The 27,223-nt window shown below is 41.7% G+C and overlaps 1 protein-coding gene and 1 long non-coding RNA gene across 3 annotated transcripts in view; one reads left to right on the top strand and one right to left on the bottom strand.

Moving 5' to 3' along the window:
* The window catches only part of LOC135482644 (oxysterol-binding protein 1-like), a 46,641-nt gene extending 28,265 nt beyond the window's left edge, over positions 1 to 18,376 (bottom strand). Inside the window, exons 1-4 of one of the 2 annotated variants that reach the window (XM_064762885.1) lie at positions 18,186 to 18,376; positions 16,298 to 16,503; positions 7,558 to 7,614; positions 765 to 1,012 (exon numbers count right to left, since the gene is read on the bottom strand). In XM_064762885.1, coding sequence (XP_064618955.1) covers positions 765 to 1,012; positions 7,558 to 7,614; positions 16,298 to 16,503; positions 18,186 to 18,310 — 636 coding nt within the window. In that variant the 5' untranslated portion in view covers positions 18,311 to 18,376. The remainder of the gene's footprint in view (positions 1 to 764; positions 1,013 to 7,557; positions 7,615 to 16,297; positions 16,504 to 18,185) is intronic. The other variant, XM_064762886.1, reaches the window with a different exon arrangement.
* Positions 18,377 to 18,605: 229 nt separating this feature from the next.
* Positions 18,606 to 24,749, top strand: LOC135482643 (uncharacterized). The gene is made up of 3 exons (XR_010446241.1): positions 18,606 to 18,714; positions 23,154 to 23,326; positions 24,610 to 24,749. It is a non-coding gene; the product is annotated as an uncharacterized LOC135482643 (long non-coding RNA).
* The last annotated feature ends 2,474 nt before the right edge of the window (positions 24,750 to 27,223 follow it).

Here is a 27,223-nt window from a genome sequence, read left to right as displayed (position 1 = left end):
CGCTGTTTTAAGCTAAACACCCTTTGTAAATTCGGCCCGTGATGTTTTAATCACAAGCTACAATCTTTATTCTAACCTGTGACCATCTATCAAACAATCATCAATGCATTAAGCCACGACGACAATAAAAACGATCATAAACTCACTGGCACACAACATGCTGTAAATCCATATGCCAGACTACATCCCGCTATTAGTCTGCCCTTTTAATTGCTAATTAACCTCCAAAGCAGTACAAGAGGTTGATTGGCCCTCCTAAAGCAGATTGGTGCATCAAATGCATGTATGGTCGCAACGCTTCAAGGCATTTTGGATCACATCAATTTCTCTCAGAAGAAAGCAGCAAAGATGAGATATTTACTCAATACTGCAAAGCTCTGCACTCCATCAGCATACTGGTAGCATGGAGACACCAACCTTATAAACTGTTGAGCTAACTTTGGAGTAATGCTACTATAACAGCTCCAACAAAGACAATTCTCAACTTTAATACATCAGAATTTTATACTGTGACAACATATTGAAGTCAGTCAATTTACCATTTTACCCACATGATATAAATCATTACGAAATTTCTATGGAATGGGGGCTATGGTGTGTGTGTCTCACTTGGCCATCATGAGCAATGATGTCTCAATCTCTACAGTTTGTCTCAATAAGGAGACCCTAAATCTAATTATAACCCCCCCCCCTTGAGAAAATAAGTGGTGTCAATGACAGCCAGAAAAATACATAAATGGGGCATGAGCTGAGAAAATACATACATTTATCATAGCATTGGAAGTAATTCTAAATAGTGTAGCACGTTCATTAATGGACTTGATTTTAGATGAAGCATCAGATGGGTTGTCCAGTTGCTCCAGCTCGCTCAGTGACCTTTGGAGAGCAGCGCCATGTTTCACGATAAGTTCATTGCATGTGTTTAAATCCTCTAATTTAGACGTGAGTGTTCGTAGTGTGTTCTGGAGTTCATTCTTGTCCGGTTGACTGTGTGTTTCTTCGTCTTCTTCATCTGGAAGTAAAAAGGAGGTCGCACCGTTAATTAGCTAATAGCACGCCAATGCGCAGTGAATTTCTAGCAGAAGAAAATGACATAAACAGCTGAAATTATAGACAAAATAAACTGCAATTTGGACAGGATAATTGACAAGACAAAATCTGTCCATCCAAGGTCAATTTGAAAAAATTAAATTGACTGGAGTCTGAAAAGCTCTGTCGAGGAATGGTTTAACACTATTTTACAGGTTAGACTCACTGGATTTTCTTGTGCTTTTTGCACGCACACACCAATTTCATTGATATTCGCTCATCACGTTTATAAGAGTCAGGGATAACGAAGTAGATTGCATAATGCACACCATGCAAACTGCAGAGGCCCGAGAGCAATAAAATCCAACCTCACTGCACAGGTGCTACTGTACTGAGAACTGTATGCTAAAAATTACAAGGTAATGTTATGAGGGGTTGAAAACTAACTTCTTGAGTAATAGCTAACTTTCATGTATGTATTGTAATACATGTAGCTTCGCTGCCAATTTATCTGCAGCATCCTTAAAGTGATCACAAAATAAACATTTTTGAAAGCAATGGAGGCCAATGCCAGTGGTACAACTTTAAACGAACTAGAGGTAACAGCTAGGTAGGCAAGATAAAGCTATACGAAATCGCCAATAGGGGTCTCTTCCAATTCACAGTACGTCGAAACATTTCACGGTTGAGCGCGGATTATGTAGTGCTGAATCCAACATGTCCCAGTGCCCTTACTATGTCAGTCGCCTGAAGATGGCAAATTTTACCCCCCTACTCCTGCCGGTATTCCTTCCCCCGATCTACAGTAGAACCTCCCTTAGCGGACACCTCTGCCAGGCGGACACCTCTACATTACGGACACGTCCGGCCAGTCCCGATTTTTCTAAGTCATTTCCAATAACAAAAACCTCTGTACGGCGGACACCTCTCTACTCCGAATTGCGGACAGGGCGATTGCCAATTTTTGGTCCAATTCCCTCCCAATTACAGACAATAGGCAAAAACAATGGTTTCCCACGTGCGCTTGGAGAGTCAAGTAAGCCCGACAGGTGTGATATTTGTGTAATTAATCAACGTAATTACCCCATGGCATTGTGTTTTTGTATCCTTATTAAGCTGCGGCATTTGTTTACTCATCTTTTCAACTAATCACATAGGCCTATTGTGTCAACGGACACTCATAAATCCACGCGGTTTTGTCAGTGTTGCGGCGAATATGCATTAGTAGAGAAATTTGAAAAAAATTAATCATTAATCAAAGGTGGCTGATGGACAGAAATAATGGTGTTTTTTCACACATTATGACATGTCAAGGAGATTTTGCAATAAAAGGGGCACCTTTTACGAGAGAGATTATTCACTTTCTGAGTTCCAAAGTAGCTCACGTCATTCAACGCAACATCACAAGCAAATACCAATCAGCTAACAGGTTTAAAGTTTCTACGCTAGATGTCGACAAAGAGAAAACCAAGACCTGCAAGGCGGGAACTTCAAATCCACCTATCGGACGATTTGGCATAACCTCTCTATTGCAGACACCTGGGCCCATTCCCATGGGTGTCCGCAATAGAGAGGTTGTACTGTACTTATATTTGGTCCGTACAGTTTATGCACTGAAATACATGTATGGTGAACACTAATCATGTCATCATTGTCAGGCCAAGAAACATCATGTTCAATTACCAGAGCGGCACTTCTGCAAGTAAAGCGCTGCAGCGTTCTTTCTATGAAGATTGTGTCACACCAAAGAGCAACTGGAATCACAGCAGGTAATAGTTTGAGATAAAAGTCAAAATTTTGAGACCTGAGAGCTTACATACGATAAATTTGATGAGGCATTCATGTTGATATCTTATGTTGCAAGTCAAGACTAACCTTTCCTGCTTACGTGAATAGAATTCTGAAAGATCACAGAACACCAATTATTGGACTGGAAATTTTTTTTGAGATTTTTAAAAGCCTCATTCTGATTGCAGTGGTCCTTGGTGTCGCAACTAAGGACCGATTAGTTTTAATTTTAAGGCACATTGTCTTCAGTCCTTTTTAGAAGTGAATAGCATTCCGCGAAGTTACTATTTATAGCTCACAAGGTCATTTTCATAAGATATTGATGACGTTTTAGTCACGTGACAGTCGGACATCGACACTTATTTCTACGCATTTGAGCTTATTTCAAAGTTAATTATCTTTGACCCTGCATTGTTTTTAGCATGAATGATACCATAGTGTCAGAGAGAGAAATATTCAGAACAATTATGTAGTATTTCCAACACTCGGACATGTGCCAGATTGAATCTAACTGCCCTGGTTAGAAAGCCTGAATCCATTACGAAACCGCATGTTTGTCCGACATTGCCTGTAATTCAGCGATGGGGAAATAGAGGGCAGCAGCTGCAGTGACGTCATCTTCGCGGAATGCTATTGATATCATGCCTTACATGTAGGACCTTGGTTATCTAATCACATACTGAACTTCCAGCAGTATTGCCTCCATAGCCTCCACCGATACCACCGTAGAAATATGTGTCATTTTTCTGTTTATCGTGTGCCTCAATTTACAGTGCACCTCACCCAATTTTGATCTAATTCTGCCGTATGCAGTGTACATTATCTGTATACTGTATATAAAGCAGCATATGGTGAAGCCCTTTTTCGATGACACTAAACCTCACTTTCCATGACCACTGCACTGCTTCTATGAACTGGATTTAAAACAAAATTCAATGGTTTGCCCTTTTAATCTACTCTGGACAATGCATAAGTTTCAACGCTAAGTATATACCTTGTAGTAGTTTTTAAATGAGACAAAAAAATGCTACACTTGCCGAGTAATAGCCAATCAATTTCAGGTGGAGATAGATTGCATATAGACGCATGCTATACAAGGACAAGGTCTTGACGCGGATCGCCTGGAAGCTGAGCAATGTCAATACATTGAGGGTCAAGATGTCAAATCAAGACCGCCCAGGTACCTCAAATTATGTCCAAAACCCATGGCTAGCACCTCAAGTATTGGTCTACACTTTTGGTCTACCCAAGCAGTCTAATTAATCAGACATTCTAAAATACCTTGGTATCACCTGAATTATACTTTCATTAGTTTCAAAAGGAAAAGACATTAACCTCTTAAAGTGTGCAGAGGGTTTAAGTAACTCAACCAAGACCCTCCTTTCCCGGGTTATGGTAAAATCCACACTGTACAAACGAAGATGCTTTATCTCCTGGAGTAAGGTCCATGGTCACATTCATTTGTTACAAAAGGGTAATTCAATGCAAATCGGTTATTTTACAATGGGCTATACCCCGTGGGCATCAATATGTACACTTGTCCACCCTATACAACAAAGAATTGGGCCATTGGAATGTACTTCCTCTTAGTATAGCAGGTGCTGCTTCTGACCCGCTTGTACAGTGGAATCCAGCACTTCGCATGGCATGTATCTCATGTATATTTTTGAGTAGAGAATACTATCGCTCAGACTGCAGTCAATGGTGACACCAAATTTCCTGACACTCCAACTGAAGCCGAGGATATTTTATAGAGCATAAGTAGTTCACAACAACATTTATCACTGACAAGTCATCACAACCTTTATCACTGTATAAAAGTTGTGTCTCATACAATTTACCAGACAAATAGAACAATTAGGCAGGCATATCCTGCTTCCCAAATCGCAAAAAGCTGGGTGCTTAAGGGACAATCTTTGGATTGTAGTGCTATCAAAAACTACCATTTTCTGTAACCATAACTGCATGCTATAGCCCAATGATTGATGATAGTAGAGAGGTGGACTCACTGTGGTTTTGAATCTGATTGGGAGACTCCTCCATTTCAAGAAAGATGAATTCAAAAATCCTTCCCACCAGTGTTCAGAGACATACCCAACTTACAACCAAAGGTTTAGGAATAGGGTTGCTATGAAAGTTTATATACTAGTATGGTAAGCTCACTTACCCAGGTTTTCAACTCAAATGAAAGGCAGGTATTCACCACACAAGTGGATCTCAGGATCTATTGAGCACCCAGCCCTCATATACATGTATGTTATAACCAAATGATTATGTCAGGTACTAATCAAACCATATGACACATGTCAGTTCATGAATGCAATTCATTTTTTCCCCTCAAAATTGTGTAACCAAGATTATACCTTTGAAACAACTGGTCAGAGCAGATCCATCGAGTCAATGAAAAACATGCTTTGAAAAATAGATGGCCAGTGTTTTTTTTAAAGGACAATTCCTCAAAATGAAATGGCCCAGAGACATTGTGCTCACCTGGAACAAAAACAGACAGGTGTGAATGGATGAATATTCCTAATTATCGCAGTCAGATTTGTTATCTATTTTTATTCGGGTTTTACCCCTGTGACCTTGATAAGTAGTCCAAACTCAATAGCCGCACGTACACCACCTGAAAATGGACCACCAATCTTGGTTCGCGAACCAATGCCGCACCATCGAAAATCCACCAAGCGCGTACACCAGCGCTGCAGCTAGTTATAAAATCCGGCTACAGATGGCGCGCCAACAATAAGCAGAAAGCGCCATTTCGAAAACGCCGCCTGGAGCCGAACCATCTAACTAGCTAATTGCCGATCCATTTGCGCGTACACCACGACAAAGCCGAGCTTTTAACAAGCCGGGCGAATTTGGACCATCAAGCTTGGTGGGACAAATTCGCCCGGCAATTTGTATCGGCAATGCATTGCCGAACCAATTTGTCGCGGCAATGTGGTGGTGTACGTGCAATTGGTCCACCAATATTTCGTGGTGTAAGGGCAGCTATAGTTCTTATGGCAAAGGGATAATTCTTTTGCACTTTCTCAACCCTCTGCCGTGTACCCTTTGGATCCCCCAGTGGGTAAAACCAACAATTCATAAAGATTAACCGACCTCGTAATCAGCACATCTGTTGGACCACAACCAACATGGGTTTAAGGAACTGACACTGAAATGGAGGTATTGGTTGTCTCACCCAAACCGTGGTGCTTAAGACCAATGTTGGCCAATATTTTAGCTCCACCCAAGCGGTTTGGGTGAGACAATCATAACCATTAGTGAGGTATCAATTTCTATTCTAAAACATCTCAAATTAAATATCAAATAATGCGGTTTGAAATGCTTCCAAATTTTGCACCAACCCAAGCAGTTTGGGTTGTCTCACCCAAACCTCTGCAGTTCAAGTTCTAGGATGTTCTATTGTACAAGCTGTTAGGATTGCGGTATGAAGGACAGCAGTAAATATGGCAAGGAAATATCAGAACTCCAAAGCTTTGAACAGAACATGCAGGAGTTGCTTCATCCTTGGTCAACACCTCTGTTATTTCTGATGCTGAAAAAGATGCACAGAATATGATTGCTGGCGTAAGGTGTCAGTATCAGGTTCTTTACAGCACTTGAACTTTGTAGTTATCGGGCATTGCAGCTTGTTGTTGATTTTAAGCCCCATAATATATCATTGCACACAAAAAATGTTACTGGTTGATCCAGAAAAAACTTCAACTACCAGGGGGTTAAAACAATACCAGTGGATGGGGAATCTTTCTAGAAGAAGAATGATACCAAAATCGGTTCTGTTTTAGGTTACAACCATCTCATATCAGTATTATTACCTAACATTTAATACGCCTACTTACTAAATTCAATATACCAGCACAGTTCGATTATTTCTATGCGCAAATGAACCTTGACTTTGCTTCACAAAATAGGCTCTACATGTACATGTACAACAAAAACTACTGAACAGAATCGGGCGATCTTGTTATCATCTTTCTTCGAATCAATGGTTGTAACCCCCTGGGAGTGGAAGTATCCGGTTGCGTTTTTTGTTGACAACCCTGTATAATATAGTGGAGGAAAGTTGGTACATTTCCTTAGGGTATCTGGAGTCACTGTACAGCCGAGGTGGAAAAATGGAACCAAGGGGGAATTTTTAAACAACAGGAATCTTTTTTAGGGCTGGTTGGACAACCGGAAACGTCATTCATTGCTAGCCCAACAGATGTCTACAATCCAAGAGTGCAGTGTGCAGGATGCGATTCTCTCCATGCATACCAGGGCACTAACAACATGCAGTCAATAAGTGCCGGACATTCTGGGATGTGCGAGGTTTAAGATTCAATTCTGTCAGATATCAAACCAAACACTTTAGATTGTACTTAACTTTACATTGGCAAATCTCAACAATGAGTATCACCAACAGACTGAATTTCCACAGCCAGCATGATGTAAGATGATACAAAAATCAAAACACCATGCAGTAGTGAGTTGGCAAAGAAAATATATCGCTGTGACAAAATTTACAGAAGCAAGTGTGGTCACTAGGTACTATAACGCTCTTCTATCAAAAAGCAAGTGCAGACACTCATACACTAGAACTGGTAAATTTTGCCACATAACTAACACCAACATTTTACTTCATTCATAAGCAAACAAAGCGGCATTACTTGGTCCCGAGAATGTCGGGCAAAAATGAAAGCAAAAAAGACCATTCCTGAAGAGGGGGGAGTGGTAAGTTATACCTACATGAACATGCACCATTTCCCAAAACCAGCCAGCTCCCATAATCCTCAACTCCAAGGACTGGAAATAACAAAAACGAATGAGTTGTCTTGAATTCCGTGATACTGTAAACTGTACTTCTGTAAGTGCTATGTAGTCTTGGACCAGAACAACCAGATAAATGCCTACAGAATTTTGTAGACATCTGCTACAGTGGAACCTCCCTAAGGAGACACTTCTGTTTATAGCAGGATACCTCTCTATTAGAGACAGCCACTTTGGTCAGAAATGAGTAGTTTCTTTTCAATTTGATCTCTGGACACCGTAGAGGGTGAAAACTAATGATAAAACAAAAGCCTCTCTGGGCATGAAGGAGGCAGAGTTAAGTAATTAATCAGCTAAGGACACCTCCATCAAGGACAGCACTTGTCAGTCCCATAGGTATCCTTTATATTAGAGAGGTTAACTGCATTGTTCTGGGCAGAAGGGGACAGACACTGGGGGCAGGGGTGGCTGGTCATTAGTGTACATTGTACATTATGTAATTGTTGAAGAGGAGTTGAACCAACTGCATACTAGAAATTTAATGAATGAAATATTTGTTGATAAGATGAAAAGGCAAGGGGCCAGCTCACCATATCAATATTTGGTATATTCTTTTTGATTCGGCCCCCTGGTGGCCAAGTGATGAATCAGAGCGAACTGAACTTTGGTCCCAGAAATCTCCTGCAATGGGGTACACGCCTACCAAATTTGCAATCAGATTCAATAGTAATTTCAGTTAAGAAACATGTCATAGCTACAACCTACGCCATGGTGACCTTGAAAAGTAGGTCAAATGAAGAACCTGTATGATATAAGAATGTATCCTACATGTACCATGAATTATCTAGCGAAAACGAATCAAGGGAGATATTAGATAATACGTTTTCACATTTGTTCAGGGTCGGTGAAGTGGTAGATTGAATCAAACTCTGGTCTCCTGAGATCATCTGACCAGGGGAGGGTACATGTGTACCGGCCAAATTTGACCACAATGGTTATTGTGGTTTACAGCCTTTACAGCTAACTTTAATACTTCATTTAACCCTTTGGCTCCCGAGGCCAAAGTAAAGCTACGTACTGAGATTTTCTACCACTTTTATGCAAAATAACGTAAAAATACTTAAAAATATTGCAGCTCCTTCAGCATGCATCCTTGATTAATAAAACCATACATTTTTGTAAAGCTGATTACCTCCGCTATCAATTGACGTTGTTTCTGGGTATCGATTGGGTAAGAGGTAATCAATAATCAATAATAATCAATATTTTTGATTGATTTTGCTCTAATTGATTGATTATTCTGATTTGAACAAGTATATTGAACTGTAACTGATGCAGTTACAACCTGTAAATGATCAACGTAACTCGATTGATAACCTTTGGCTATTGTCTATTACTGATTGATCGAATAATACAACATAATATTAATTTATGCTAATCAGTTCGTGTAATGTGACACTGCACAAGTGCCAATCAAACTACAGCGCCATCTGCAAACTATAAATGAAACTAAATATTGTCTTCGTCAGATCACCAGGGACACAAATACACCGCACAATAGTGTCTAATGTGTACCGTGAGTTCTATACTAATGCATTAGTATAGGAATGATATATCGTCCCCTCCAGGGAGGCAAGGGGTTAAACCCTGTCACACCGAAAACTCTGTCGAATCGAAAATCAAAGGTATATATAATCCTAACTGGGAGTGGGTACCACAAATTTTTACATGCCAGCACTCGCGAGTGTCATGTGAGACAAGCACTGAAAGACCAGGTGTTACATTTAATATTGTTTATTGCTTGGGCAATTCCAGGCCTTGGGCAATTCTCACACAAATGCACTGCATAATTTATGGTATCCAGTAAAAAAGGTACAGGTAAAAAAGGTACAGGTAAAAAAGGTACGGTAAAAAAGGTACAGGAAAAAAAGGTACAAGTAAAAAAGGTATCGGTAAAAAAGGTACAGGAAAAAAAGGTATCGGTAAAAAAGGTACAGGAAAAAAAGGTATCGGTAAAAAAGGTACAAGAAAAATTGGGGACTAGGTAAAAAAGGTACAGACACTTTTTAAAAAGTTATTGTATGAAATTCGTTGATTCTCACATTGACTGAATGGGTACTGATGGCCAATGTCCTCTTTGATTACTCATTTACAGTTAGAAGCCCTTAGTTTCATAGTTACAAAAGTGCGAAAGAAACCCTGAATGTATTAAAACCGTTGGTATCAGTAAAATAAATATTCCAGGTGGTATCAGCTTGGGAAGACCTTCCTAATTAATACCAGACCTGGAACAATCCACCTTGGACAAGGGATTTTCTGATTGATTGTTAATTGGATTAATTACAGTAGCCATAATTATGCTTTGGCAATTAGAAGTTAATCAACTTTACTCTAGCAAGGAAGTAATTAGTTTGGATACACAAAAAACAAATAACCAACACATAACATGGTTTCCATTTGACTGACTGATTGAAAACATATCTAAACTTTGCCTATCTCAGTATAAGTTACCTCCACCACACAACATCTACATAATAATCATAATAACCCCAAAATTTGACTTCATTTACAATAAACAAGACGTGCAATTTATAACATTTGACAGCAAAGACACCATACCTGTACCTTTTTTACCTAGTCCCCATTTTTCTTATACCTTTTTTACCTGTACCTTTTTTTCCTGTACCTTTTTTACCGATACCTTTTTTACTTGTACCTTTTTTACCGATACCTTTTTTACTTGTACCTTTTTTTCCTGTACCTTTTTTACCGTACCTTTTTTACCTGTACCTTTTTTACCTGTACCTTTTTTACCTACATTCATAATTTATTATAGTGTACGAGAAAGAAGGGTAACAAATTTTCACTGGATCAGATCAGCAATGAAGACAGCGCCTTAAGGGTTGTTGCCCAGACCAATAGATCGGCATGGCCAGGATGACGGCATCCACACAACCATTACCAGTTGTTGAGATGGATGAAAATTACTTTAAAAGTAAACGAAGCAAATATTTAGTTTACGGATAGAGAGAAAGAGCACTGTTCAGATTCAGAACCTCATGAAAATGTGAAATTGGCTCCGTTTACATCTGGTAATATTATACTTGTATCGGCATACCCAGATACACAGATACTTAAAAAGTACCCCACCAAAAAGGAACTAGTGTAGCAGACTGCAAGAGACATGTGATAAGTATTGCAGCACTCATCACTGGGTCTGCCTAAACAAACGTCCTCTGCACACTCCCAACAATCAAGAGACTGCATGTCTTGGTGTCGGACTGCAAAAATCAAACCAGTTGAAATATGTTGCAGGGCACAGCAATGACTGATTTTTCTAGCTGGCACCTGCAACACGCCTGGCAATGAGGCAATTTTGCTCTCATGGAATCTGAATAGCATTCCGCGAAGATGACGTCACTGCAGCTGCTGCCCTCTATTTCCCCATCGCTGAATTACAGGCAATGTCGGACAAACATGCGGTTTGGTAATGGATTCAGGCTTTCTAACTAGGGCAGTTAGATTCAATCTGGCACATGTCCGAGTGTTGGAAATACTACATAATTGTTCTGAATATTTCTCTCTCTGACTCTATGGTATCATTCATGCTAAAAACAATGCAGGGTCAAAGATAATTGACTTTGAAATAAGCTCAAATAAGTAGAAATAAGTGTCGATGTCCGACTGTCACGTGACTAAAACGTCATGAATATCTTATGCAAATGTATTGCCAATTGATAATTACCATCAGTAATCATGCACTACCATATGCTGACTACGGAAAAAATGATATGAGCTAATATTGTGTGTCATCATGCTGTTCCACCATTTGATATTGATTTCTATGCAGCCACTTGTGGTATAATAAAGAGTTCACGAGATTAGCTTATTTTGACATTAGATTCATGCGATGATGATAACGTAATTATGAGGTTCTCTCGAGGCCATGTAGAGATAATCAGCATACATTTGCACTGCATGATCAATAAGCATACATTTGTCATTTGAGTTCCAGCTGACTATGTTGGAAATGTAACAAAACGTATGAACAGCTAGATATGAAATGACTATTGAACTGAATGACCCGACCAACGACCAACCAATCCATTGTATATTCTCTGTGGACTTTGAACCTAAGACCAGACAATTGTGAGACACATCAGGGAATGATGAAGAAGAGCAGAGCAGTATGTTTAAAATGATTAGCCAGTAAGAATGTATATTGTACATTCGTTACCCATGAAAGCAACCACAAGGAATATCTTGAAATTGTTTTATTGGCACAGTCACCACTGCATTGTTTGCTATTATAACTCTTTTACCACATTTAGAGTAAATCGTTAGCTTTTGCAATACAAATTATCAACCAAGAATTTGGCATGAGGAAAATAGTCACTCCCAGCTGAGAAAAATACCTGCTGCTTGGCTTCCAGTATTGCTTGTTCTATTGCAAGCTTCTGCAATGTAAAAATAGGACACAACCATAGAATTTGCATCACTTAGAGTGAGCATTCACGGACCTGCTGTGCTGTTTTTCGTTCACCTTATTTTTTTTCGGAATTACATTGCAGTGAGAATGCAAATTTTTCAGATAGATTTCTCTGTGATCAATGTCTCTTCAAGTCGATCATACAGTGCATGTGCACCCTCATGCCCTGAGCTAACAGTAACAACATCACAATAACATAGTTCCTCAAATTACTAACATTTATTACGAGCTTCCTGGTCACCTGATGCTACTGAACACATCATTTCACATGTTGTTGAAGGCATTCTCGTTCAATCGCTGAAGACTTCCTCCACTAACAGAGTATCATCATTCACAAAGAGATACAAACAGTTTTAACTGTCACAAAGTTTGAACCAATCCTTTTAGCAAAGTACTGGCATAGTGTTGTAGCTGTTTCTATCCTGATTCACTCCTGAATGAAAAGGCCAGGGGCCATTGTGCTCACCGCATAATTTGGTGGTTAGGAATTCATGCTGGTTATGAAACATGTATAGCTACATGTATAGTATATATGTCAAATCAAAATCGGTATTACATGTATCCTTGCTTGGAGTATTGAAAACAAGTCACTAAGAAACTACATATTGCACTTTCACTTTTTACCTTTTCAGTTTTGGCCCCTGGTGGCCAAGTTAAGAATCATATTGGACCCAAATTCGGTGTCAGGTTATCTGACCTAGAGGGTCTTGTGTACCAAGTTTCAAGTTGTTAGCTTTAGCGGTTAAGAAACGTGCCATTGTTACACTTAAGTCAAACGGCCAATTTTAGCCATTTGACCTCTTTAACCTTGAAAAGTAGGTGAAATCAAAAACTCATACAACATGTGATGTATCCTTGCTTGGAGTACCTACCACAAAAACATTATTGAAAACAAGTCACTTATAAGCAAGACATTTTACCTTTTCAGTTTTGGCGCCTGGTGGCCAAGTTAAGAATCAGATCAAACCCAATTTCGGCATCAGAGGAATCTGCCTGGGCTTTCAATTTTTTTCCTGTCGTCTGCCAGCACTTTTTTAACCAGAGCAGAGTGGACTGTGACTTGCTGACACTGTCTGAATTCCCACACGACTTATGAAAGCCATCAAAAAGAGGCCAGGCCAGGCCCAGCAGCAATAACTTAAAATTTCCTTGCCCTCACTTTAACCAAGAAAACTGGAAGTTGTCACAAAAATATGTGCATGTAGATAGATGGGAGTTTACTGAAGGAGACTCAACTCCATGACTTGTGAAAGTTTCAGTCACTGAAAGGAATACATGTAATTCCAAAGCCTTTGGACAAGATTATAGATAGAATGGGAAATACATCAGACTTTTACATACAGAGGCCAGAGCATGCACAGCTGTTTCAAGGAGCATGTGCACTAAATGCAGAAGGGAAACTAAACATACCTGGAAGAGAGAAGATCAAAAACACCCATGGCCTATACTGTAGCCTAGGCTCAGTGAACGAGGGCCTAGTTGCCGATAGTTTACCTGTGTATGTCAGATTCCTGCCAGGTAAAACAGGCAGATGCTTCCTTCATAATCGAAGATGTGTTGCCATCATTTACTACACAGTTTGTGCAGTTTAACTAGCTCATTGGCATTATTGTGTTGTTTTCAAGGCAACTCATCTGCCAGAAATATTGGGGCACTTTATGCAGTCAAGTGATTGTTGGAACACAATACTGAAATTGCAGCTCCAAGACATGCAAAAACCAGCCCAGAAGTAGAGTTAGCAACTGCTTTCCCCGTTTGGAGGACATACCAAGGCCAGTCCACCATGCGGAGGCGCAACCACTCCCCCTGTTTGGAGGACATACCAAGGCCAGTCCACTATGCGGAGGCGCAACCGCTCTCCCCGTTTGGAGGACATACCAAGGCCAGTCCACCATGCGGAGGCGCAACCGCTCTCCCCGATTGGAGGACATACCAAGGCCAGTCCACCATGCGGAGGCGCAACCGCTCTCCCTGTTTGGAGGACATACCAAGGCCAGTCCACCATGCGGAGGGGCAACCGCTCTCCCTGTTTGGAGGACATACCAAGGCCAGTCCACCATGCGGAATCGCAACCGCTCTCCCCGTTTGGAGGACATACCAAGGCCAGTCCACCATGCGGAGGCGCAACCACTCTCCCTGTTTGGAGGACATACCAAGGCCAGTCCACCATGCGGAGGCGCAACCGCTCTCCCTGTTTGGAGGACATACCAAGGCCAGTCCACTATGCGGAATCGCAACCGCTCTCCCCGTTTGGAGGACATACCAAGGCCAGTCCACCATGCGGAGGCGCAACCGCTCTCCCTGTTTGGAGGACATACCAAGGCCAGTCCACCATGCGGAGGCGCAACCGCTCTCCCTGTTTGGAGGACATACCAAGGCCAGTCCACCATGCGGAGGCGCAACCGCTCTCCCTGTTTGGAGGACATACCAAGGCCAGTCCACTATGCGGAGGCGCAACCGCTCTCCCCGTTTGGAGGACATACCAAGGCCAGTCCACCATGCGGCGGCGCAACCACTCTCCCTGTTTGGAGGACATACCAAGGCCAGTCCACTATGCGGAGGCGCAACCACTCTCCCTGTTTGGAGGACATACCAAGGCCAGTCCACTATGCGGAGGCGCAACCGCTCTCCCCGTTTGGAGGACATACCAAGGCCAGTCCACCATGCGGAATCGCAACCGCTCTCCCCGTTTGGAGGACATACCAAGGCCAGTCCACCATGTGGAGGCGCAACCGCTCTCCCTGTTTGGAGGACATACCAAGGCCAGTCCACCATGTGGGGACGCAACCACTCTCCCTGTTTGGAGGACATACCAAGGCCAGTCCACCATGCGGAGGCGCAACCACTCTCCCTGTTTGGAGGACATACCAAGGCCAGTCCACCCGCTCTCCCAGCTTAGATGTCATACCAAGGACAGTCCACTATGCAGAGGAGCAACCGCTCTCCCCATTTAGATGGTATACCAAGGCCAGCCCAAAAAGGGGAAGAGCAACCACTCTCCCAGGACATACTGTGACAAGTCCGATAGGTAGGGGACCAACGGCTGTTTCTGTTTGTGACATCGTCGCAGTCAAGGGGTAATCGAGCGCCATCAGCATGACGTCAGAAAAATCTATATCAGCACCATGAGGTCAAGGGGCAGATCCAAGCTCCAGGAAACACCTTACTAGTGGATCGTTTCATGTGGAAAAAAATGATGTGTGGAGAGCAAACTCAGGTCAAATCAGGTCAACATCGAAAAACCGTGATAATTCAGTCAGATTTTGAATTTTTCCTTTTTTTGCATAATGTGTTGATGGAAACTACTTACCGGGTATGTAGAATAGGAGGTGACTGGGCAGCCGACAGCTGGGTAATATTGCCCTTAATAAAGACATCTATGCCATTTATATATTGTGTGCCTCTATTTTTTATGCACCTCACCCAAATTGATCTACCGTATGTAGTGTACACCATGAGTAAACGTAACCAACAAATGGTGGATCCTTTTTTCACCGCAAACCTAGAGGTACTTTTAAAGCTAGCTTGATACAAAACACGCACAGTAGAATTGTAGAACACCTGAATTCTATCAAATATCTATTTATGAAAAAAATTGTTTTTAAAAAGGAACATGAATTTTGCGATTTTTTTTCCCAAAAGTTGACCCCATGCTTACAATGCAAAGAAACAGATATGAAATAAATGTGAAGTAAATGTAGCAAATGGCAATCTAAACAAGCTTTCTTGACCATGCTGAGCCCAACAGATATCTCAGGAAGGTGTCCTCGGATCTGTCAGTGGAGATGATCCATGTTGCTTTATGATCCTATCCTAAATTTGAAATCCATACAAATCAATCCGGTGCATCCCATTATCACATACAAGTACATGTACCAACCATGTACATCATATATTTTCCAGCTCATTTTGCGAGAAAACTTACCACTAATTCTTCATGACTTCAAACAGAAAACAGTTGAACAAAATGTCTTTCAAAGTATTAAAAAATGTCAAAATCGAGCAACATATCACCAAGAACAAGGGATTTGTAATGAAACTAAAACACAGTCAAATTTTCCAAGCAATTTCACAAATCACGTGGCGTGCCAACCACTCATTCAGTCATAAACTGGAATGAGGTCTTCACCTGGATAGTAACTAAAATACACTTCAAACAAGGCTGCCCAACACTATATGATGAGGATACTTTACTGCTGTACATGTACATTATTTTCTTGCCGTACAAACCTGATTCCATCAAATTGATAGCCTTGGCCTTTGCTAATTCCAGTGCTGTCACCCATTTCTGTCTGTCCACCTCGGAACTGGCCTTTAAATGGAAGCTCTGGGTCCCTCCGTTGGAAATTACAAAATTAGTTGAGTCTTCTGTGTGAATAATGGCATTGGCAAGGTTGATTGTCCCGCGGCAGGTATGGGCCATCTCAGCCATGTTTCTGAAAGAAGAAATATTGCAATAAATCACACATAATTTTTCATTAATATCGACGTTTTATATTTGCGCAGCAAAAAAAGTCGCTGAGGGGATGGAAACCATCCAAAATGGTCTACCTTGAATTGTTCTGGTTCCCTATTTATAATTTTCCATGCCAAAGTTCCTATCTTTCTCATCATACATGTTCATGTCACGGTACCTCACTCTTTCCAGGAAGCTTGGCATTGATGATTGATCTCTCTTCAGATGAAATTTCAACCTAACTTGATCTACATGTACAGTGGCACCAAGCTATGAAGATGGTCAGCCATGGAACAGAGATCAGACCAGACAGTCGCATGGAGGCCCTTACACTAAGCGGAGGAAGCCACTGCTGGACACAACAAACAAAAGATCGCATGGTCGCACACCACATGTTCTTTTGTTCATTGTGCCTATATTTAGGTTTGTATGGACCCGCAGTGGCTTCCTCCACCTGATGTAAAAGGGTCCATTACTGGGGTGGTTGCAGTTATGAGGACGAAATACATGGGTAGGTTTCTCGGTCAGCAATTACGTACCGGTACCTGGAATAGTCTCAAGTCAAGACCTGATGTGGTCAAGACAAAAACTGTAAACAATTACTTCTTTAATCAAGTCATAAACAAGTTTGATTATTGATACATGTAATCTTGCGGTGACTCGGCTAATGAGCTATGTATGGGCTTTCAATAAGGTCGAGAAAAAATCTGAGTATTGCGCCTGCAACAAGAAGACATCGAGATTATTTCATTGCATTTTATGTCATTTCTCCTGGAGGCAATTTAGACTTGCTAACAGTTCTTTACATACACTAACATAAGACAGTGAACATCCCTAATTAATTGCATAAAGCAAGGAATACTACAGACTTCAGCCTTATAAATAAGCCAGGAGGAAGAAAGTAGGGATGAGATTGAGAAGGGGATTCCTTCTCATCCCTCCTTTTCATGCAATCCTGGCTTATCCCATGGTTTAGCCCGATAATCCCGCTACATGTAACTAGGCTTTAGGGGCCTGTGGTCAGATGAACGGCATATTTTACAATTTCTGAAACTTATCCAATTTTCGGGAAACAGGTAGGTAACCCTAGCAAAGATTACTCACTACTCAGTTACTGCTGTGTGCCATGATGAAAAATATAGTATTCTCACTATCCAAAACAGTCTGCAAACAAAATATGCGACGACTTGTTGTCTGAAAAGGTGGTGACCGAGATCGCCTAACATGCCTAATGTACACTGCAGTATCTTCCATTATTTGACATGTGTTGTCAGACGTTGGGGGGGGGGGGGGGGTTGTCAGTCGATTGGGGAGGGGGGGGCTATTGAGCCCTTATTTCCACGTGCATGTGGTCCGAATAAAGACTCGTGCAGAAACGACGTCACACAGCACGGCCATGGGGCCGGCCTGTCACACGTTATTTGGAATTGGAGCAGACGAGTCATCGATGCCGATGGAGAGATGTAGGTAATGTGTGCAAGATTATGCCTTTGCAGTGCGAAGTGTCACTGCACAGGACTGTCAAACAGCTTTGCATAATCAAATAATGCCCAATCATCACAATCATGATGATTATGATCATAAAACCGAGACTGTAATGAATGGAGTCGAGACGAGACGGAAATGCCAACAAACAAGGAAACCAGGCATGAAGGTCCTCACCGGTAGTACGAAAGGAGGCCATTCTGGAGAACAAACCATCTCTTTTGGTACCCTTTGATATAGTTCGTCCACTTATAAAGCCAGCCCCTATACTGGTCGGGCTGGTTATGCTTAGTCTCAGACATTTTCTGAGAAATCTTGCACGAAAGGCGTCATCCGAATCAAGCCGACGGAAGTTTCAGACTGCAAGATGGCTGCTGTCCTCGCACTTCCAGCCAATATATAGTGCCAATATACTATGATATATATTTTCAATTTGAGTAAATAATATGTATGTTGAATTTCAGAAAAGCTTTACTGAATCCTTTTTTTAAATAAAATCGGCAAACATATTGTAATAATGGTCTTCTATGGTTAAATTGTTTTTTAGTGCGGAGTAATTTTAAACTGTTTATAAACGACCTTGACCTTGACCTGAATAGATTTCTTTCGAAAATGGCGGAAAATGTGAAATCAGTCACTTAAAACGTTTGTAAAAGGGTACTTTCTACTACTGCAAGACGATTCTGCTATCCTTTTATTGATAAAAGTATGTTTAAATATCCATTGATGCTGTTTGTAGTGAAAAACTTTGGCTTCAAAGGTTTAGGGCCTACGCTATCACAATTTCTTTAAAGTCGTGTTCTTCTGTAGGGTATCAGGCTGTTTCGCTACATTGCCAGTTCGCTACAAGTCGTTTCGCTACATGTGGCGGTCGTTTCGCAACATGGTAGGTCGTTTCGCTACATGGGTGGAGTCGTTTCGCTACATGATGGGTATGGTCGTTTCCCTACATGGGTGGAGTCGTTTCGCTACATGGATGTAGTCATTATTTTTACTCTATTTTACCCTACTATAATTCCCGGTGGAAACTACAAATTTATTATAGCACAGTTTGCCGGTAAAAAAACTTATACGGTTTGATGGCGCGCAAGGGGTTCTTGTCGTCCTGGCCTGGGTTAGGCCACATAAAAAAAAGAGTTGGTGATCGTCCCCGCCCGCCCCTACGAAAAACGCCCGGCCCCTCCGCACTTCAACGCAGATTTGGAGGCCTTTGCAAGGCCTTCGCGTTGGCTCGCTCAATCGTCTATCCGTGTATACGTACTTATTATTGATTGACAGGGGTCATTCAAACGCACTCCAACGCAGATTTGGAGGCCTTTGCAAGGCCTTCGCGTTGGCTTGCTCGTCTCCACCCATGTAGCGAAACGACTCCACCCATGTAGCGAAACGTCCTCCATGTAGCGAAACGACCATACCCATCATGTAGCGAAACGACTCCACCCATGTAGCGAAACGACCTACCATGTAGCGAAACGACCGCCACATGTAGCGAAACGACTTGTAGCGAACTGGCAATGTAGCGAAACAACAGTAATTCTTCTGTAGACAGGACATCTATCATCCGGTAATACTAAATCACGACCAATCATGACCAATCATGTCCAATCATGACCAACAGTTCAAGAACAGGGTATTTGTGGTTTAAAACCATTGAATAATGTTTCTAAAGATAATCTATGAGTTTCAGTCATTTAGGGGGTCAAGTTTTTGAGTTATTTTGAATGCAAGACATGCCATTCGATTGCCGAATCGGGGCTACCGTCGCCATATTTGTTTTGGCTTGCAAGTAGCTGGGTCCAAGGAAAATGTGGAATCCGGGCTTGAATGGAGGATGGCATACCGAAAACCAAGCGGCTTTAGGTTAGGGCGTGCCTCTGGATCGCCATGCTCAGTAATCGGCGGTGCCCTTTAATCAATGTGATATCGTCTCACTCACATTCTGGATCATCATTAATCCGGGAATGCGTTTTTGTTTTCTACATAGCGGGTTAAAGGGGTTAAAGGTACTGTCGAAGCCTGTAATATATATTTATCTATTTATATTGTGTTAGGCGAAATATGGAGCAAGTACATATACCTACCGCTGAAGTCCGCCTGAAAAAAGTCAAGATAAACGAACTAAACTACTCAACTCCTATACCGGCACCATTTTCCCAATTCACTACCCAAGACCCTTGATCCAGCCACGTGCACTCATTGGAGGCACGCCCTAACCTTAAGCCGCTTGGTTTTCGGTATGCCATCCTCCATTCATGCCCGGATTCCACATTTTCCTTGGACCCAGCTACTTGCAAGCCAAAACAAATATGGCGACGGTAGCCCCGATTCGGCAATCGATTGGCATGTCTTGCATTCAAAATAACTCAAAAACTTGACTCCCTAAATGACTGAAACTCATCGATTATCTTTAGAAACATTATTCAATGGTTTTAAACCACATATACCCTGTTTTTGAACTGTTGGTCATGATTGGTCATGATTGGACATGATTGGTCGTGATTTAGTATCACCCTCTATCATCTATTCAGTCACTCCCCACCCCAGTCATTGTACCATTGAGAGGACATATTGGCATTACAAATAACCGGCCGCGCCTGGGTAGCTTAACACGATCAGAGCTACCCCAGGCAGGCAGTCTACTAGACTTTTAAATCACTGTACATAATGATATGTTCCAAGTTTCAAGTTTACAAATTGCAAGTTTCAAGTTTATATGATTACAAGTTTCAAGTTTACAAGTTTAAGTTCGATGAGGAACCGAACCCGCCACACACCGGGACCCTGGTTACAATGCTTAGCCCAAACCAGTACAAGATAGATGTAGATGTCTGTCCCAAACAAAATGCGAAAAGAAAGAAGTCGCAGCCTATGTCTGATGTCGTACGTAGGTACCCGGTCGTTTCGCTACACGACCATTTCGCTACATGCCAGTGCGCTACATGCCAGTTCGCTACATAGTTCGGTCGTTTCGCTACATGTTCGGTCGTTTCGCTACATAAGCCTATGGTTATTTCATATTATGAATTAAATCTTTTTTTACCTTTTTATTGGTCATCCATTGTAGGACCAAATTCTTTCGTAGCCTATGTCTAATATCATAACATGTGAAATAATATTGGCAGTGCAAAGCAGAGAGCGTCGTCGGAATATGGATCAGTATAGGGACCATGACAAGAGCATGGTTATAGTGGTGATAGAAATGGCGACAGTGTGGTGATGCAATTAGGAAATAAATAGAACAGTACAATTAAACTGACGATATCATCACCACTTAGTGTCATCGCACCTCTGACTCCTAATTGCCATTGTCCATGGACTGACCCAAAACCAATCCAACTGAGCATACTGGGAGCCGCCTCTGTTACGAGCTCTGTTACAAAGTGTATCAAAGACTTTTGATACTGCAATGACCCATTAAAAAGGTAAAAAAAGATTTAATTCATAACATGAAATAACCATAGGCCTATGTCAATGTATGTAGCGAAACGACCGAACATGTAGCGAAACGACCGAACTATGTAGCGAACTATGTAGCGAACTGGCATGTAGCGAAACGACCGCAATTCCGTACGTCGATGCGATCTATTTCCGGACAAGTTACACTACAGTTTACACTGTATCCTTATAGGCCTATATCGGATGTCGCAGAATAGAGGCCCTTTTGAATACAAGATGTACCACTTTGGTTTTAGAAAACAAATCAACCCCAAAGGGCCGAAGTCACCAAACGAATCACAACCACAAACCAGGGTCCCTCAAGGGCCCAAACACTAACCAAATGCTCAGTACTCGGAATGCCAGCAGAACTAATGTCAACGAACATACATAGCGCGTGCGATATTGTATCGCCACGCCATGAAAAGAGTCTGCATTGTATCATTACTTTTTAATGGGAATTGGGAATAAACATTAAATCGTAAATGGCGAAACAATGCAATTACATCATATTTACGACGTTAAACGTTGTAGACGCCCAAATTCAAAGCAGGCACCCAAATCAATCAAGCTGCCAAATGTAAAAAATGAAATGCGTATTAAATAAACTTGACTGCACAAAACCTACAGTATTCACTTTAAAAACACCAATGTTGCGCATATTTACTGGTTTCCATGTGTTGACAAGAAACAATTCTAAATTTCTACAGAATGACAGAATACTTCCTGGTTTGTAGAACTAGATGTAAATCTTGCCCAGAACAAGATAATCCATTTCAATAGTGGGCCATGTGCATGTATGGTTTTGTCATGAGCGAGACTAGGACCAAACTACCAGTCGCCATTTCCTGGTTCCAGGAAATGAGCATTTATTTATAAACATTGGACCAGATATGTCTTCTAAAATGCTTTTAACCCAGTTGCAAAGCCATGAATACGTTTCCTGATATGGTGTAATTTCACAAAATAAATGTTCTGCCTGGACATCATCATGATCAACCTGGACAACCTGTGGTACTACCTGGACAATACATCACATAATGATAATACCCGGGTTTTTGATTTGACCTACTCTTCAAGGTCACAGGGGTCAAATAGCATAAATTAACTGTACTTGGTTTCCGGAGCATATTTCCATAACTATTGAGGCTTGGCTTTTCATCTTCGGGTGGTCTTATGCAGCCATTGTACCTTTTGGCACTTTTGATGATTCTCGAACTAGACCTGGGGGGGTGCGGGCGGGCGGGCGCTTCATGTGAAAAACTACTTTGGATATCTCATGAATTCTGCTAGCTAAAAAATGAAATTCATACCACCATTGTGTCCTTGGGCACTTTTGCTCAACAGTCAAAAAGGTCCTGTTTTCTTGCAAACTAAGTACTTTCACTTTCAGCTATATCTCATGAATGAGGCGCTAAGTCCACTAAATGACTAATCCAACTTACCTATCATGTCTCCTTCACCGGTGTGGGCTGAGGGGTTATGCTCGCTTTGCGATGCTATTTTTGTGATACTTCATTTCTAGGTGCCTGGTGAATTTCTGTGACTGTGAGTTCAGTACTGTAGGTGTTCATAGTCAGTGCTATTTTTGAAAAATCAGATTTAATACTAAAAACCAAATCTTGTAACAGTCAAGTCTGGTAGTTCTTACGAGCGAGTTAAAAGTAAGTGCGAAGGAAATGGGAATAACGTTGTATTCTGTATTTTCAGGTAGGGCCTTTCCAAATCTACACAGAGAGAATGTCGACACCAATTCCTCAAATAGCCAAAAGCCAAACTATGAAGTTCACACTCCTGAGCAGAAATGTGTTGACTGTTGAAGAAGCTGAACTTTATGAATTAGCAAGTTTGGCTGGTGTAACAATAGATGCGAATGTCTTCAAGTAAGTTTCTCATCCGAGGCTCTCTTATTTTTTTGGCAAAACAGAAAGTCCGTTTGTGACTCCGACATGTTGTTTCTTGAAGTGTTGCCCATTCACCAATCAGAAGTCGCAAGGTCTTTGTTGGTATTTACATCACTGATGCCACATCAACTCCTCTTCACCTCTCTACAATAGAGTGACAGGAAATCAGCAGAAGTGTTTTCTATGTCGCCGTGAGTTTGCGTCACTGATATTATGGTCAGTGGCAATGACTTCACAAGAAGAAATTTTTTTTTGTCCCTCATGGGGCATTGAAATGCCCTCCTTCAATCCATCCATGCTTCTGTCCGGCCACTGGTGAACGCGATATCGGTAGAAGTCAGTGACTTATCGAAGTCAACTTTGGTGTGGGTACATTTAGGCATTAGTATTTTAAAGCTGATGGGTCAAATATACATTCCCCAGTAAGGCCGAAACAGAGTGCTCGGGAATGTTCGTGGTGTGCATTTGGATGTTCTACTGAGTATACTCATTACCCCCAGTGCACGAATCGAAAGCGAGGCATTTTCTGCAGACACCATAGGGTGTACTTCGAGTGATAGCGTCCAGAGATCAGCCAGACCACATTCAGATGAAAAAGTCTGAACTCGATTCAAAAACTGGCCTCCGGACTGTAGCAGTTCGCTTTTATTTAAAACAGGGTAATGTAAAGATAAATTGACCAAACTATTTGTATCTTTAAAACTAATCAATGCCAACATATCACACTAGTTTTTTCGATCATTGTCAGGTAGGTCTCAAAATACATTCTTAGATTTCTAAAAAATGCATTTAATTTGTTGGAATGTAAGCTACCGGTACTTGTATTTCGAGCCCAACTTGTTGACGAACCAAAGAAATTAGAGTGGTATGTTAGCGTTCATTAGTTTTAAACAAACAAATAGTTTGCTCATTTCATCTTTTCATTACCATGGCTAAAAAGAAAGCCTTAGTGCGGAGGCCAGTGGTTGAATCATATTCAGAATTTTTCGTCCGAATATTCTATGTACTGATCTATGGACATTCTCACTCGAAGTGCACCCCACGTTGTCTGCAGAGAATGCCTTGCTTTTGATTTGTGCATTAGTGGTAATGGGTTTATTCAGTAGAGGATCCAATTGCAGTGCACATCACAAACATTCCCGAGAGCTCAGCTCTGGCCTTACTCGGGAATGTATGTTTGACCCATCAGCTTTAAATTGTCATGTTAGTGGCAGCAGGTGGTATCCAGTTCTTTGAAATAATTAATCGAATTCCAATTTCAGAATTCTGTTAGATCTGCTGAAGATGAACATTGCACCAACTGCCATCATGCAAATGTTGAAATCAATGCGAGGACACCGACGGAAAAAAGCGCCGACTCCTTCATTTGATATGTTAGCTAGTAAAGGAACTCTTGGTGCCACTAGCAGCAGTGGTAGCAGTGGCACCGACACTATGCAAAGTTTACGCAGCCGTCCATCATCGCGAGCAGACCGAGCGCCATCTAGGACAGAACGTCCACCATCACGGGGACGAGTAGCTGCTGATCGTGTGGAAAGAGACACCTAGAATTCAGAACTGTTGAGGAACAATTGAATATCATACAGGCTGTGCCCAATTCGTTTTGATACGGAAGGTTTTAAATGCAGGGCTGTTTCATCTTGACCCACCGATGATAACCAAGGTTGTTCAAAACAAATTTTGTCACTAACGCTGGCGTTAACTTAACTCAGCGTTATCTCCTTGAGTTAAGCCTTTAGAATTAACGCCAGGATAACTTAACGCCGGCATTAGTGACAAAACCCGGGTCCAGGCCTGTAACAAGAGCGCACTTTGATCAGCTGATTTTTGCTGTGCTTGGTGTCACGCAATGCATCGTGACGTGATTAGACCAAAAATGTAGTCATTTGGGGAAAAATGTCTAAATGCAGCAAACTAAATGAAGAAAGGTTTCTTAGCGGTTTTCATGGACATATACTTGCTCAGAGTGCTTGGTCATCCCAGAGTCTTCCAGAGGATGTTAAGGAGCAGTTGTCATTATGCCTGCACTTAACTTTTGAACTCTACTGGGAAAGAACAAAAATAGTGTGTCACACTTGGCCTTTTAACATCTCCAACCAGTTAAAGGCCTTAAGAGTTTCGAATTAAGTGCAGGCTTAAAGGGGCACCTGGAGTATAAATGGGGTGGGAGGGAATGGTAATATGCAAATGGCAGCCGGTTACTATTATGAAGAGAGCTCCTGGCCTTTTCACAATGATTTCAAAGAATTCTTTGTCATTATTTAAGAGATTGAATGAATTTGATATCCAATCCAATTCGTGTTTCCCTGAGTGTCCCCTGAATCACATCAATGCCAAGGGGGAGTGACGTAGGCTATTGAGTGCCATGTGCGCTAAAAACTTGGGTCAGTAAAAAAACAATTAAAATGTAGTCGTGCAGGATAAAAAAGCATTCGTCCGACTCTAGGCGGCCATCCTCCCGAGAGCAGCCTTAACCCTATAACACCTAGAGCCACTGCCAGCGCAAGTGCTTATTCCCCTATGCCCCAACGTAATTTTACCTGGAAATCATATTCTTTGCGGTGGGTCCAGTTTTGCACAAAATGACATAGGTGAACTTCCAAATATGTATTACAAATCCCGTTTATTTGAAAGAAGATGAAATTTCCTATTAGATAGGGTACATCCAAATCGGAATCAAACAAACGATCCATTTCAGCAATTCAAATGTCCAACCTGCATTTACTGGCTTGAAGAGAAACAAAGACTTAATCGTCAAATATGTCAAAAACTTCTTCAGCAACCATCATTGTTCATCCCGGCATTTGAAAGCTTTGTGCTGCAATCGAATAATAATAGGCAGCTCTAAAGGCGATCGGTCGCTAAGAGCGCGAAATTTGAATATGGGTGTTCGGGGGTCATCGGGCGCCTCCAGTGAGATCGGCGGCGGGCGTCATCGGGCGCCTTCAGGTGTTAAAGGGTTAAAACGTTTCTAGGGATGGTATCGCTGCGATTACTGGGGGCAGGCTGTTCCATTCCCTAGTGGTTTTCGGTAGGTAGCTCTGTTTGTAGTGTTCGGTATTGCAGTGTGGGATAATGTACTGGAGCTGGTGATGTTGTCTTGTGGTACCTGGGGCTCTCCTGGGGTAGCTGACGTTGACGGCAACAACGCCAGTGTCCATCTTGCTTGTTTTATTTTTGGCTCACCGCAGGGGAGTCTATACAACAGCGCAGTGTCCGTCGTCAGTCATCTGTCGTCGTCCGTTGCGTCGTCTGTATCCTGTTTCAAAAATAGTGGCATGTTTCTTAATCGCTAAAGCTATGAACTTGAAACTTTGTACACGGGACCCCCAGATCAGGTGACCCCTGACAATGAATTTCGGTCCGATCTGATTCTTGACTTGGCCACCAGGGGGCCAGAAGCGGAAACCTAAAAAGTGTGTGTGGTATCGTAACAGTAGCAATCATCAATGAAAGAGGCAAGTCTTGTAAATTATAACAACGTTCTTAATTACTCATCATCCCGTCTCCAGACTCCGGAGAGTCCAGTTACATCATTCATAACTAGGTGGCAGCATCTGCTGTAGCAGACGTCAGTAATACTTCAAGACACGACATATTCCCCCTTCTGTTAATAAGAAGTGCTGTACTGTCTGAATATTGCAAATTATTATAAGTGAAATTAAACAGTATGCAAAAGTCCAAAAGTCTTATCTAAAACACACAATCTCAACAATCTCACTTATGAAATGTCACTGGTACTTCAATTGTCAATGTCACAATTACTAAGAGTAAGGTAACTATAATCAACACACACTATTTTAGAACACTAACTAATGAGCGACAATGTAATCTCTATACCAGGCTGGTCTAACACGATTTCGCACAGGCCTGGCA

The sequence above is a fragment of the Lineus longissimus genome, chromosome 2 (genome assembly GCF_910592395.1).
Source record: "Lineus longissimus chromosome 2, tnLinLong1.2, whole genome shotgun sequence".
Taxonomy (NCBI): Eukaryota; Metazoa; Nemertea; class Pilidiophora; order Heteronemertea; family Lineidae; genus Lineus; species Lineus longissimus.
This window is presented reverse-complemented; position numbering and strand designations above follow the sequence as displayed.